This window comes from Indicator indicator, chromosome 28 (genome assembly GCF_027791375.1).
Source record: "Indicator indicator isolate 239-I01 chromosome 28, UM_Iind_1.1, whole genome shotgun sequence".
Classification (NCBI taxonomy): domain Eukaryota; kingdom Metazoa; phylum Chordata; class Aves; order Piciformes; family Indicatoridae; genus Indicator; species Indicator indicator.
In genome coordinates, this window is record NC_072037.1 from 10,762,822 (window position 1) to 10,776,764 (window position 13,943).

Here is a 13,943-nt window from a genome sequence, read left to right on the forward strand (position 1 = left end):
CATCCCCGCACCCAGCCAGGACCTCTCAGCCCCCACATCCCTGCCCAGTGGGGGAGATTTACAGGAGGGAGAACTCTGTTCTTGCTTCACCACTAATTAAAAGCCATAATTACCAGCCTGGCCAAGCACTCCCACTAATTGTTGCCTTGCAGTGTTTTGCAGGGGAGCTGCTGAATCAACAGGAGCAGGCTCCTGGGTGAGCAGAAACCCCCACGTGAGGGCAGGGCTTGCCGGCCCTGCTGGTACCCAGGGCTGTTGTGTGCACACAAGGTGGATGTGGAGACCATCAACTGGAACTGCTTCTCCAGCCTCACTAAACCAGGTCAGGACCAACAACCAGGAAGGAGCAGTTGCTGACACACCAACTTCCACTGCTCCAATGCTTGAAGTAGAAGCAGGCTCTGGGAGAAGCAGCTGGAACCAAGCCTCGTGAGTGGGACCATGGTGGGACTCTGGATGCAGTGCTGAAGGGTCCCAGTAAAACCCTGCAGACTGGGGAAGGGCCATGTTGAGTCCCTGGCAGCCTTAAAGCAAGTGCTCCAGCTGGCTGGTGTCCACGTGGGCAGCTCCACACCGGCTGCAGAAGGCATCTTGGGGAAGAGCAGCGATGCCCCAGCTGCCCTCTGGGTCCAGAAGAGGATCTTCCAGGCTCTGCTGCCCGCAGGACGCTCTGCACAGAGGGTGAGGCAGTGCCCCAGCTCCCTGTGCCACCAGTCACCTCCTTATTTGGGGAGTGTGGGGGGCTGGGATTCAGGTCCATCCCAAATCCTCTGCTTTGAAGCAAAAGGAGAAGGCTCTGCACAGCCACGGGTGACTCACTCGTGGGGCAGGGGCTGTGAGTGGTGGCCTCTCCCTCCACGATGGAACTCCCCAGACTACTGAGAACAGTTAGAAACCAAAAATAGATTTTTTTCTTTTTCTGTGTTTTTTTTTCTCTCTTTTTTTTTTTTTCCTTTTTCTTCTCTGTTTCAAAAAAAAAAAAAAAATCTCCATCCTCTGAAAATAGCCAGCTGCAAATCCAGCGAGTTCCAACCACTCCCCATCAGCTTGTCCAAACCCCACTGCCCACCAAGGGCTGGCATTGTCCCTCTGTGTGTGTGTGTCCCACCCCCTCCTCCTCAACAAGGTGGGGGATGCAGATGTGGGGTGATGCCAAGCCCGGCCAGCAGCTCACCCCAAACCTGATGGCAGGGGGCAGGGAGGCTGGGGCAGGGGTGAGGGCTGGGGCAGTGGGGGGCGAGCTCACTCCGCTCCCACTTGCCTACATCTAGCGCAGGGATCCAGCGAGCAGGTCTTGAGATGCAGCAGTGACAGCAAACAGACAAGGGGGGGGGAAGGTGAGGAGGAGGCCAGGACGGCACGGGGGGTCCCCCTCATCAGATGGTGCCTCCAGCACTGGGACGAAGAAGGAGGAGGGCTGGGGCTGGGGGGTGGCAGCAGAGGAAAGCAGAGGAAGGGGCCTCCCGTGAGTCCCCCTCCCCTCCGCCCCCCAGCCCGGGGCAGGGACTGACCCAGCAGCAGTTCTCTAAGTCATTTGATGAGGTGCTTCCAGCATTTCCATCAAGAAGGTGTCGATGGGTGTGTCACCTATTAGCTTGAAGAAGAAGAGGTGCTCCAGGCATTTCAGGCCGATGGACCGCAGGGCTGGGAGGCGCAGCAGCAGCTTGGCGAACCTGGGGCGGGGGGAGAGAGGCAGGACACCGTCAGACAGCCCTCCTGCGGGGCCCTGCTCCTGCCCTGGCCTCCAGAGCTTCTGTGGCTGCTCCTGCTCAGAAGGGCTTGGATTCAGACAAAGCTTTTGCTGCTCAAGTCGTGGGGCTAGACCCAGGGCTGTGCAGAGAATCATCATTGATATTCAAGACTTGCCTGGATGTGTTCCTGTATGACCTGGTGTAGGTGACCCTGCTCTGGCAGGGGGGTTGGGCTGGATGATCTCTTGAGGTCCCTTCCAGCCCCTAACATTCTGTGATTCTGGTTGCAGAAGACCTTAAGGTCACCCAGTCCAACCATTCTCTAACTCTACCAAGGCTTCTGCTAAGCCATGGCCCCCAGCACCACAGCTCTGCAGCTTTTAAACATCCCCAGGGATGGGGATTCAGCCTGTGCCAGTCCTTGAGAACCCTTACAGTCAAGAAGTTCTTTCTCATATCAAACCTGCTCTGGTGCACCTTGAGGCCATTTCCTCTTGTCCTTGGCTCAGCCATGCCCCTTCCCTGCAGGCATTGGCCACCTCTCAGGCAGCTCCAGCAGCCATCACTTGGGCTGCTAAGCCCTGGGGGCTGGTGGTACAGCAGAAACCCAGCTGGCAGCCAGGCTGGAGGCACTTTGGGGGTGATCCAATGGAAGGAGATGCATAAGCTGGAAGAAGTGCTACAAATGAGCTGGGGCACAGGGTGCTCCCCTTCCGCTTGCCCAACGTGGGAGCTCTCAGGAGCCCCAAGCTGAACAAAAGCTCTTTCTCTCCAGCCTCCCCTGCCCAATGGAGACACTTGTCAGGTCACACCCTGGATGATGGCTTCCCAGCCAGGCAGGGGAGAGCCAGGGGGGCTGGGGATTGCTGACAGCTGGCTGTGGGGAAGCAGACAAGCCCATGGGCCAACCAGTCATGCTGGGAGAGGGCTGCTGTGTGCTGCACTCTGAGAGCACCAGGAGGTTGTGGAGCCAGAAGAAAGCCAGCAGCTCCTCCAAGGGTGCTGTGGAAGCCCCCCAGTGGTGTCCTCACCCTGCTTACCCACACCCCAGGGTGCAGGCAGCAAGCCCAGGCACTGTGAGATGTTTTGAAGTGGGGGAAAGGCCCTTTAATGATCAGGAGCAGGTTTATTTGTTTTTAGTGCTGCACAATCAGGGCTTGAACATAAGCAAAGGCTGAAGGAGCCCAAGGAGAAGGGAAGGGAACTCTCTGGAAAACACAAAGAGAGAGAGAGGGACACCAGAAGCACACAGATATTTCACATGCATGCTCACTTCTCTCTCCCTGTTGGTTTTATTTTTTTTTTTTCTGCTGAGCTGGCAAGAATGGTGGGAGCCCAGCCAGGAAAAACAAATCAGTCCTACCATCCCGTTCAGGAAGTTTCACTTTAAACCAAACCAGATGATGGCTTCAGCCCTTGGATATGTTTAACTGTGAGATAACCAGCCTGCAGCACAACGTGCCAGGGCTGCAGCCAGGAGGAGAGCAAACAGCCCCTGGTTGCCCCACGGCTGCTGCCTGCCACGTAGGCACCCTGCAGGGGAGCTGGAGCTGGGGCTGGGGCAGGGCAGCATGGTTGGGCTTTTCCCAGGAATGCCTCCCCCCAGCCACCTGACTGCTGCAAAGAAACTCCCCTTTGGTGCTCTCAGGCTGTGGGTGGCTGGGGACTAGGCTGAAGTCATGCACCAAAGGGCATCTGAAGTGGTGGGGAAGCCAAGCACTGGCTGCAGCGTGGAGCAGGGGAGGACACCTGCCAAGGGCTCTGAGGTCCACACACACCACCCCTGCTCTCTGCACTGTGTTCCCCTCCTCACTGCAAAGTCAAACACACCCTATGGTGCCTTCAACTCCATGGTACCTTCAAACCCAACAGTACCTTCAGCCCCAACAGCATCTTGAACCCCAACAGCACCTTCAGCCCCAACAGCATCTTGAACCCCAACAGCACCTTCAGCCCCAACAGCATCTTGAACCCCAACAACACCTTCAGCCCCAACAGCATCTTGAACCCCAACAACACCTTCAGCCCCAAGAGCACCTTCAGCCCCAACAGCACCTTCAAGCCCCAAGAGCACCTTCAGCCCCAAGAGCACCTTCAGCCCCAACAGTATCTTGAACCCCAACAGCACCTTCAACCCCAACAACACCTTCAACCCCAACAGCACCTTCAACCCCAACAGCACCTTCAACCCCAACAGTACCTTCAGCCCCAACAACACCTTCAACCCCAACAGCACCTTCAACCCCAACAACACCTTCAACCCCAACAACACCTTCAACCCCAACAGTACCTTCAACCCCAACAGCACCTTCAACCCCAACAGCACCTTCAACCCCAACAGCACCTTCAACCCCAACAACACCTTCAACCCCAACAACACCTTCAACCCCAACAGCACCTTCAACCCCAACAGCACCTTCAACCCCAACAGCACCTTCAACCCCAACAGTACCTTCAGCCCCAACAGCACCTTCAGCCCCAAGAGCATCTTCAACCCCAACAACACCTTCAGCCCCGACAGCATCTTGAACCCCAACAGCACCTTCAACCCCAACAGCACCTTCAACCCCAACAGTACCTTCAACCCCAACAGCACCTTCAACCCCAACAGCACCTTCAACCCCAACAGTACCTTCAGCCCCAACAGTACCTTCAGCCCCAAGAGCACCTTCAGCCCCAGTGGTACCTTCAACCCTAACAGCACCTTCAGCCCCATTAGCACCTTGAACCCCAACAGCACCTTCAACCCTAACAGTACCTTCAACCCTAAGAGTACCTTCAGCCCCAACAGCACCTTCAACCCTAACAGCACCTTCAGTCCCAACAGCACCTTCAGCCCCAGTGGTACCTTCAACCCCAGCAGTACCTTCAACCCCAGCAGTACCTTCAACCCTAACAGTACCTTCAGCCCCAACAGCACCTTCAGCCCCAGTGGTACCTTCCTCCTACCTCACCCTGCCACAAGCCAACCACGAACATCCAAGAAACCCCTCAATGAAGCATCTTTTTTTTCCATCTCCCAGCACATTGGTACCCAAAGTGGGGGGGGGGGAGGGGGAATAAGTCCAATATGACATCTTGAGGACATGATCACAAAATCATAGAACCATTTTGGTTGGAAGAGACCTTTAAGACCACTGAGTCCAGCCCTGCCAGGTCACCACTAAACCAGGTCCCTCAGAATCACATCTCCACAGCTTTGACACCCCTCCAGGGACGGAGACTTCACCCACTGCCCTGGGCAGCCTGGGCCAGGGCTTGACAACCCTTTGGAGGAGGCAAAGTGCTGTGCCCACTCCATCCACTGCTGTTAAAACAATCCTTTTATTTTTTTTTTTTTTTTAATTCAACCCTCCAGACATGCAAACCTGGGGAATGCAGGTGAGATGCAAATGCCAGTTGCTGGGACTGGTTTTCCCAACATTCCCAGCCCAGCAGCAGTGTGCACCAGCAGCAGTTCCCAGTGCTTTGCTTGGCTGCTCAGATGGCTGTCAGTAACTTAACTGGCAGTTGCCAGCTTCAGGCTGTAACTGGGAAAATGCGCCCACTCAGCTCTGGAACAGTCCAGGGAAGCATTCCTAATCCCCCCTCCCATTCCCAGCTGGATTGGGGGAGGAGGGGAGGGGAGAAAAGAGCATCAATTGAGGCTTTCACTTCCCAGCAATGATGCTCATCTGCCACCGAAAATTAACTCCGTGTGCGTCTTGGTTGTGCTGTGGTTTGCTCTCCCTGGTTACCAAAGGGAAATGATACCCCTTCCTCCCTCTGCTCATCCCACTGCTGTGCCCATGGGAGATGGGGCTCCTCAGGGCCCCTTGAGCTTCCTTAAGGCTCCTCAGGGCTCCTTAGGGCTCCTCGAGGTTCCTTGGGGCTCCTCAGGGTTCCTCAAGATTCCCTGGGGCTCCTCAGGGCTCCTTGAGGTTCTTGAGGGCTCCTCAGGACTCCTTGGGGGCTCCTCAGAGCTCACTGGAACTCCCTGGGGCTCCTTAGGGATCCTTGGGGCTCCCTGGGGCTTTTGGGGACTCCTTGGAGCTCCTCAAGGCTCCTTGGGTTCCTCAGGACTCCTTGGGGCTCCTCAGGGCTCCTTAGGAGAATACGGGGCTCCTCTGAGATCCTTGGGGTTCCTTGGGGCTTTGCTCCCAGGCTGCAGCACCCTTTGCTCCCAGGCTGCAGCACTCTTTGCTCCCAGGCTCTAGCACCCTTTGCTCCCAGGCTGCAGCACCCTTTGTTCCCAGGCTGCAGCACCCTTTGTTCCCAGGCTGCAGCACCCTTTGCTCCCAGGCTGCAGCACTCTTTGCTCCCAGGCTCTAGCACCCTTTGCTCCCAGGCTGCAGCACCCTTTGTTCCCAGGCTGCAGCACCCTTTGCTCCCAGGCTGCAGCACCCTTTGCTCCCAGGCTCTAGCACCCTTTGCTCCCAGGCTGCAGCACCCTTTGCTCCCAGGCTGCAGCACCCTTTGTTCCCAGGCTGCAGCACCCTTTGCTCCCAGGCTGCAGTTCCCTTTGTTCCCAGGCTGCAGCACCCTTTGTTCCCAGGCTGCAGCACCCTTTGCTCCCAGGCTGCAGCTCCCTTTGTTCCCAGGCTGCAGCACCCTTTGCTCCCAGGCTGCAGCACCCTTTGCTCCCAGGCTGCAGCTCCCTTTGTTCCCAGGCTGCAGCACCCTTTGCTCCCAGGCTGCAGCACCCTTTGCTCCCAGGCTCTAGCACCCTTTGTTCCCAGGCTGCAGCACCCTTTGCTCCCAGGCTGCAGCACCCTTTGCTCCCAGGCTCTAGCACCCTTTGCTCCCAGGCTGCAGCACCCTTTGCTCCCAGGCTCTAGCACCCTTTGCTCCCAGGCTGCAGCACCCTTTGCTCCCAGGCTGCAGCTCCCTTTGTTCCCAGGCTGCAGCACCCTTTGCTCCCAGGCTGCAGCACCCTTTGCTCCCAGGCTCTAGCACCCTTTGTTCCCAGGCTGCAGCACCCTTTGCTCCCAGGCTGCAGCACCCTTTGTTCCCAGGCTGCAGCACCCTTTGCTCCCAGGCTCTAGCACCCTTTGCTCCCAGGCTGCAGCACCCTTTGCTCCCAGGCTCTAGCACCCTTTGCTCCCAGGCTGCAGCACCCTTTGCTCCCAGGCTGCAGCACCCTTTGCTCCCAGGCTCTAGCACCCTTTGCTCCCAGGCTGCAGCACCCTTTGTTCCCAGGCTCTAGCACCCTTTGCCCCCAGGCTGCAGCACCCTTTGCTCCCAGGCTGCAGCACCCTTTGCCCCAGGCTGCAGCACCCTTTGCTCCCAGGCTGCAGCACCCTTTGCTCCCAGGCTCTAGCACCCTTTGCTCCCAGGCTGCAGCACCCTTTGCTCCCAGGCTGCAGCACCCTTTGCTCCCAGGCTGCAGCACCCTTTGCCCCAGGCTGCAGCACCCTTTGTTCCCAGGCTGCAGCACCCTTTGCTCCCAGGCTGCAGCACCCTTTGCTCCCAGGCTCTAGCACCCTTTGCTCCCAGGCTGCAGCACCCTTTGCTCCCAGGCTCTAGCACCCTTTGCTCCCAGGCTGCAGCACCCTTTGCTCCCAGGCTGCAGCTCCCTTTGTTCCCAGGCTGCAGCACCCTTTGCTCCCAGGCTGCAGCACCCTTTGCTCCCAGGCTCTAGCACCCTTTGTTCCCAGGCTGCAGCACCCTTTGCTCCCAGGCTGCAGCACCCTTTGCTCCCAGGCTCTAGCACCCTTTGTTCCCAGGCTGCAGCACCCTTTGCTCCCAGGCTCTAGCACCCTTTGCTCCCAGGCTGCAGCACCCTTTGCTCCCAGGCTCTAGCACCCTTTGCTCCCAGGCTGCAGCACCCTTTGCTCCCAGGCTCTAGCACCCTTTGCTCCCAGGCTCTAGCACCCTTTGCTCACAGGCTGCAGCACCCTTTGCTCCCAGGCTCTAGCACCCTTTGCTCCCAGGCTGCAGCTCCCTTTGTTCCCAGGCTGCAGCACCCTTTGCTCCCAGGCTGCAGCACCCTTTGCTCCCAGGCTCTAGCACCCTTTGTTCCCAGGCTGCAGCACCCTTTGCTCCCAGGCTCTAGCACCCTTTGCTCCCAGGCTGCAGCACCCTTTGCTCCCAGGCTCTAGCACCCTTTGTTCCCAGGCTGCAGCACCCTTTGCTCCCAGGCTCTAGCACCCTTTGCTCCCAGGCTGCAGCACCCTTTGCTCCCAGGCTGCAGCACCCTTTGCTCCCAGGCTGCAGCACCCTTTGCTCCCAGGCTCTAGCACCCTTTGCTCCCAGGCTCTAGCACCCTTTGCTCACAGGCTGCAGCACCCTTTGCTCCCAGGCTCTAGCACCCTTTGCTCCCAGGCTGCAGCACCCTTTGTTCCCAGGCTCTAGCACCCTTTGCCCCCAGGCTGCAGCACCCTTTGCTCCCAGGCTGCAGCACCCTTTGCTCCCAGGCTCTAGCACCCTTTGCTCCCAGGCTGCAGCACCCTTTGCTCCAGGCTGCAGCACTCTTTGCTCCCAGGCTGCAGCACCCTTTGCTCCAGGCTGCAGCACCCTTTGCTCCCAGGCTGCAGCACCCTTTGCTCCCAGGCTCTAGCACCCTTTGCTCCCAGGCTGCAGCACCCTTTGCTCCAGGCTGCAGCACTCTTTGCTCCCAGGCTGCAGCACCCTTTGCTCCAGGCTGCAGCACCCTTTGCTCCCAGGCTGCAGCACCCTTTGCTCCCAGGCTGCAGCACCCTTTGCTCCCAGGCTGCAGCACCTGCTGCTGGGGGCTTTGCAGGGCTGGGGGGCTGCAAGAGAGGAGCAGGACCTCACCTGCCAGGCTGGTCAGGGTATTTGTGTTTGCAGTATGCCTCTAGTGATGCGTAGACCTTCTCCCGCAGAGCCTCCACCTCAGCTGGGTTGGAGAGACCTTTGGAGTCTGAAAGGCAACAAAAGAACCATCAACCCAAAAAAACAAAACCTCCTCCCAAACTTCCCCCCAACAGGCTTTCCAAACAGGCAAGGACCTCCCTGTGTACTCCACCAGCCCTCTGCATCCCTTCCCAGCACCACCAAAGCAGGGCATGGTGTGGATGCAGGGTACCTAACCCCTCCTGAGAGGTTCACAGAGCCATCATCCCCCACCTCACACCCAAACCTCAACGGTTTTGGCTCATTCCAGTGGTCACAGACCTTGATTTAAAGGGTTTAAGTTCCCCTCAGGTGCTGGGCTTGTGGGATTTCTCCCTCCAGCACAGGTTAAATGCAAAGCCCCGTGGCAGATCCCCTATGATCTGGTTTTGCTAGGGTGGAAGGGGCAGTCAAGCAATCAATATCTCCAAGCACAGGCACCACAGGAACTTCTCCAGATTCTCCTTCTTTTACCATAAATGGCTAATCCCAAATTACACACAATAAATTACTGCTGATTACAAGTGTGTGAGGGGTGGGGATGAGAATAAAAGCCAAGCAGAAAAACAAACCTAAGGAAAGGCAATAAGCCCTGGCCTGGGTCTGGTGGGAAAGGCCAGGGAAAGAGCTGTGCTTGGGCACAAACCATGCTCCTGTGAGAGCAGGGAAGGCAAAGGGTGGCTGCAGATGTGGAGGTCTGACCTTGGCTGGCTCTGCTCTGGATTGATCAGCTCTAAAATCTAGAGGAACCCCTCAAGAGTGGTGGTCTATCTCCTGCTGCAGTGCTGCAGCAGGGCTTTGCTGTTTGAAACAGCAGAGACAGCTCCTGGCACTGAACCTTCTTCTTCCCTTGGGCAGCTGGGGCCAAGAGGGGAATGCAAGTGGTGTGAAACCTCCTGGAGTCTGTAAAACTAAGCAAGCTGCAGACAAAAAAAAATATTAAAGTTCTTGTGTATTTTATGAGCATGTTTGATGCCTTTCACCCTTTCCAGGTCTGCAGAGGGCTGTTTTTTAACCCCCAGAAACACAGTTAATAAAAGTCCTTGGATGTGGAGGTCAGGAATGAGAGGACAACAAGGTCCTGGCTCCAGGTTTGCTCTAAGCCATATTCTGGGATTTCCAAATGGATTTTTGCTCCTATTCAGAGACAACTGCCTCAAGCACCAGAGCTTTCTTTTTCCAGAGCTGGCTGAAGCACTGTAAGCAGGAAGATTTGGTACACTGAGCAAACCAAAGCCCCTCAAGCTCAGCAGAGAACTCAGCCTATCAGCAGGAGTCAGCTCCACAAGCAGCATTTGCCACCTCCTCAGGGGGTGGCAGCCAAGACCTGGCAAAGGCTGGGCCTTGCTTGGAGAATGAAACTTTGCAGAGGGGAAAACAGCCCCTGGAAAGGGAGGCTTGGAGAGCAACCCTGGGCACAGACCCAGCTCCATCTTTGACCTGCAAAGGACATGCTGTGAGGTGGCAGATGCAGTGAGCAGCACCTAATCTGACTTTCATTCTTGCCTCCCTTCCTTCTTGCCCTGTCCTCAGGGGTTGGGTGCCTCTGGTTGTCTGCAAGGGAGCTTTTCTAGGCAAGCAAAGGAGCTAAAAGGACACAACATCAGGCAAGAGAGGGCTGGAGAGGAGGTCAAGAGCATGTACCAGGGTTGAAGAGGACAATGGCTCGCAGGCAGCCGAGCTCTGTCTTGTCCATCTGCATGTCTCGCATTTTTGACACGAGTTCTGTCAGTACTCTGCAAAGGACACAGAAATCACAGGCATCAGCAGGCTGAAGGGGGAAACCCCCCCCAAAACCCCCCACCCAGGTGTGAGGCCCAGTGTGAGCTCCAGTGCAGGGATGATGGAAGTCATGGGACACTGCTTTGCTCAGCCCAGCTTGAGGATATGTCCTCATTTTTCCTCCTGCCTCAAAAATAGCTCATTAGGAACATCAATAGTTCCTGTGAGGTACAACAGGGAGCAGAAAAAATTGGCTTTGTGTGTTCACCAAGAGGCTTTTGGCACCTGAGAAAGCTGCCTAAAAATAAAGAATACTATATATAAAAAAAAAAACCCTCACAACCCAATAGGTATCTAAAAGCAATTTCCTCTGCTGGTAATTTTTATGACTCCCTTTGCTCTTACTGCAGGTGTTGCTCTTGAAATATTTTTCCACTGATTGCTCCATTTCTGTCCCCCTTAGATCCTGCACTTATGACCTCATAGGGAACAAATGATGTCACCCAGCTCCAAAGAACAATTTGCTTCTCCAAGCAAAGAAACAAACAAACAAACTCCAAAGGTGATTTGGTTTCAGCTAAAGCCATCTCGAGCCGAGTCTGGGGGAGAGCAAGGAGAGATTTAAGCGGCGCCTGGAGCCACACTGTGGGTCAAAAGCCCCTGGATGTCTGCTTTTAAAACCCCTTTCCCAAAGCAGGAGATTAAAGAGCCCTCAGGATCCTCATGTGGACCCTGCTGGGTATTTTTGGTGCTTTTTCATTGTGCAAATAAAATCACAGCTCGGTCCAATTAGAGATGAAAAGAAACAAAGGAGCAGCCTCCTCGTAACTTCAGAAGGCATCTGGACCCCATGAAAAGAGGCTTTGATTTGCCCTTTCCCTGGTTATTTTGGGCTCTTGGTTTCTGCAGGTTTAAGAGGAGGGAATTATTGTCCTGCAGTAAGGGCCAGGATGTTTCCATGCAGGTGGTGTGATGGACACATCTCAGCCCAGGCTCCTCCATCCAACACCTCAACTAGGGGGCATTGTGGGGAATAGGAGAGAGATCAGTGTAGAGACAGGAGATGGGGATGTCTAGGCAAGGTGGCTTGAGATGTGTTCCCATCCATTCATCCAATGATCCATCCATCCATCTGTCCATCCATCCATCTATCATCCATCCATCCACCCATCCATCCATCCACCCATCTATCATCCATCCATCCATCATCCATCCACCTATCTGTCCATCCATCCACCAAACATCCATCCATCATCCATCCATCCATCTACTCATCCACCACCATCCATCCACCACCCATCATTCATCCATCCATCCCTCCATCCATCCATCCACCACCCATCATCCATCCACCATTCATCCACCCATCATCCATCTATCATCCATCCACCATCCATCTACTCATCCACTACTCCATCACCCATCCATCCATTCATCCATCCATCCATCTACTCATCCACCACCATCCATACACCACCCATCATTCATCCATCCATCCATCCATCCATCCATCCATCCATCCACCACCCATCACCCATTCATCCATCATCCATCCACTATCCATCATCCATCCACCATCCACCTACTCATCCACTAATCCATCCCCCATCCATCCATCTACTCATCCATGCATCCATCCATCCACTCAGCCATCATCCATCCATCATCCATCTACTCACCCACTAATCTATCATCCATCCATCCACCCATCCCTTCCCATCCCTTCCCACCCACCCACCCAGGCAGCCTCCCCCTGCCCACCTGTCGAAGATGGCGCCGACGCCAGCACTGTGGGCACTGTTCCGGTGCACGTGGAGCCCGGTGGCCAAGAGGATTCCATCTTTCACGGCTATGGAGCGGTGGGAGAAGGAGGCAATTAGGAGCTCGTTCCACCCTGGAGAGGAGAAAACAACCAAGGTTGCAGGTTAGAGCCATGGAACGCTCAGGCAGGCTTGGGAATCAGCAGAGTCACCTCCCTGGTGCTAAAAAAGAGAGGAGGAAGCCACTCGAGAGCCACCTGTGCTTGAGTAGTGTGGCTGGATGTGGGAAGGGAGCAAGGGGCTAACCCTTCCATGGGTGTCAGGGAAGGGAGCAGGGAGCCAACCCTTCCATGGGTGTCAGGGAAGGGAGCAGGGAGCCAACCCTTCTATGGGTGTCAGGGCAGGGAGCAGGGAGCCAACCCTTCCATGGGTGTCAGGGAAGGGAGCAGGGAGTCAACCTTTCCTTGGGTGTCAGGGAAGGGAGCAGGGAGCCAACCCTTCCATGGGTGTCAGGGCAGGGAGCAGGGAGCCAACCTTTCCTTGGGTGTCAGGGAAGGGAGCAGGGAGCAAACCCTTCCATGGGTGTCAGGGAAGGGAGCAGGGAGTCAACCTTTCCTTGGGTGTCAGGGAAGGGAGCAGGGAACCAAACCTTCCTTGGGTGTCAGGGAAGGCAAAAGAAATGGTAAAGAACAAATGTACTACCAATATAACATTAATAAGGGAAACAGTTTCCTCCATACACCTGGCAGGCACCAGAGCAAACATCTCCCTGGGCTGCTGAAGGCTAGGTTAGATGAGGCCTTGAGCAGCCAACTCTGGTTGAGAGGTGTCCCTGCCCATGGTGGGGAGGTTGGAGTAGATGAGCTCTGAGGTCCCTTCCAACCTAAGCCATTCAATGATGACTGATCTCTCTGTCCTGCTTCTCTCACCATGAACCTCCTAGTGGGTGTGGAGCTCCACATTCCCCCTCTGACCTCCCACTCCCTGCCTCCAAGCAATTAAAAACCTATTACCGCTTTCTATCAGCTAGTTGGGCTCAGGCCACAACGAGGCACAAAAGTTCATTCACCATTATTCTGTGTAACCTGGGAGCATGGGAACTCCTGCTTGCAGATTGTTGCTTCTGGTGGTGCTCAAGGATATGGCTTAGTAGTGGTCCTGGTAGAGTTGGATAATCATAGAATCATTAAGGCTGAAAAAGACCTCTAAGATCATGGAGTCCAACCCAACACCTCCATGACCACTAAACCCTGGCCCCAAGTGCCATGGCCACAGGTTTCATGAACACCTCCAGGGATGGGGACTCCACTACCTCCCTGGGCTGCTTGTTCCAATCCCTGCCCACTCTTGCAGCCAAGAAATTCTCCCTCAACTCCAACCTAACCCTCCCCTGGTACAGCTTGAGGCCATTTCCTCTCCTTCTATCACCTGATACTAGGGAGAAGAGACCAACCCCACCTCACTCCATCCTCCTTTCACGTAGTTGTACAGAGCAATGAGGTCTCCCTTCAGCCTCCTCTTCTCCAGACTTCAGTCCCTCAGCTGCTCCTCTCCAGCCCTGTTCTCCAGCCCCCTCAGCAGCTTTGTTGCCCTCATGCCCAAAGCCATAAGAAGAAGAACTGCTGGGAAATTTGAAAGCTGAACATTTTGGTGGCATTCAACCAGGAGCAACATTTTCAGCAAGACAAGAGGGGTCTCCTGCAACAACATCCATCATGTGGCTGATTCACCCAGCTTGCCAAGGTTCTGGTCTTCAGAACACAGGGCTGCTTGGCCAGGTGCAGAACCATCAGGACATTTGATGCTGTTTTCTTTTTCCCAGGCTGAGAAAAGCAACACAACAACCACCACCACCACCAAGAACATCCTTCACCCCCTCTCCTGCCAGACAAGCTTGTCTTTTGCTCCCTGACTGGAAGAAATCCAAGGTCCACGT

The 13,943-nt window shown here is 55.5% G+C and overlaps 1 protein-coding gene across 1 annotated transcript in view; it reads right to left on the minus strand.

The window, feature by feature from the left end:
* Window positions 1-1,525: 1,525 nt before the first annotated feature.
* The window catches only part of RXRA (retinoid X receptor alpha), a 43,781-nt gene continuing 31,363 nt past the window's right edge, over window positions 1,526-13,943 (minus strand). The window contains exons 6-9 of the mRNA XM_054393301.1: window positions 12,009-12,141; window positions 10,170-10,261; window positions 8,448-8,553; window positions 1,526-1,673 (exon numbers count right to left, since the gene is read on the minus strand). Coding sequence (XP_054249276.1) covers window positions 1,526-1,673; window positions 8,448-8,553; window positions 10,170-10,261; window positions 12,009-12,141 — 479 coding nt within the window. The remainder of the gene's footprint in view (window positions 1,674-8,447; window positions 8,554-10,169; window positions 10,262-12,008; window positions 12,142-13,943) is intronic.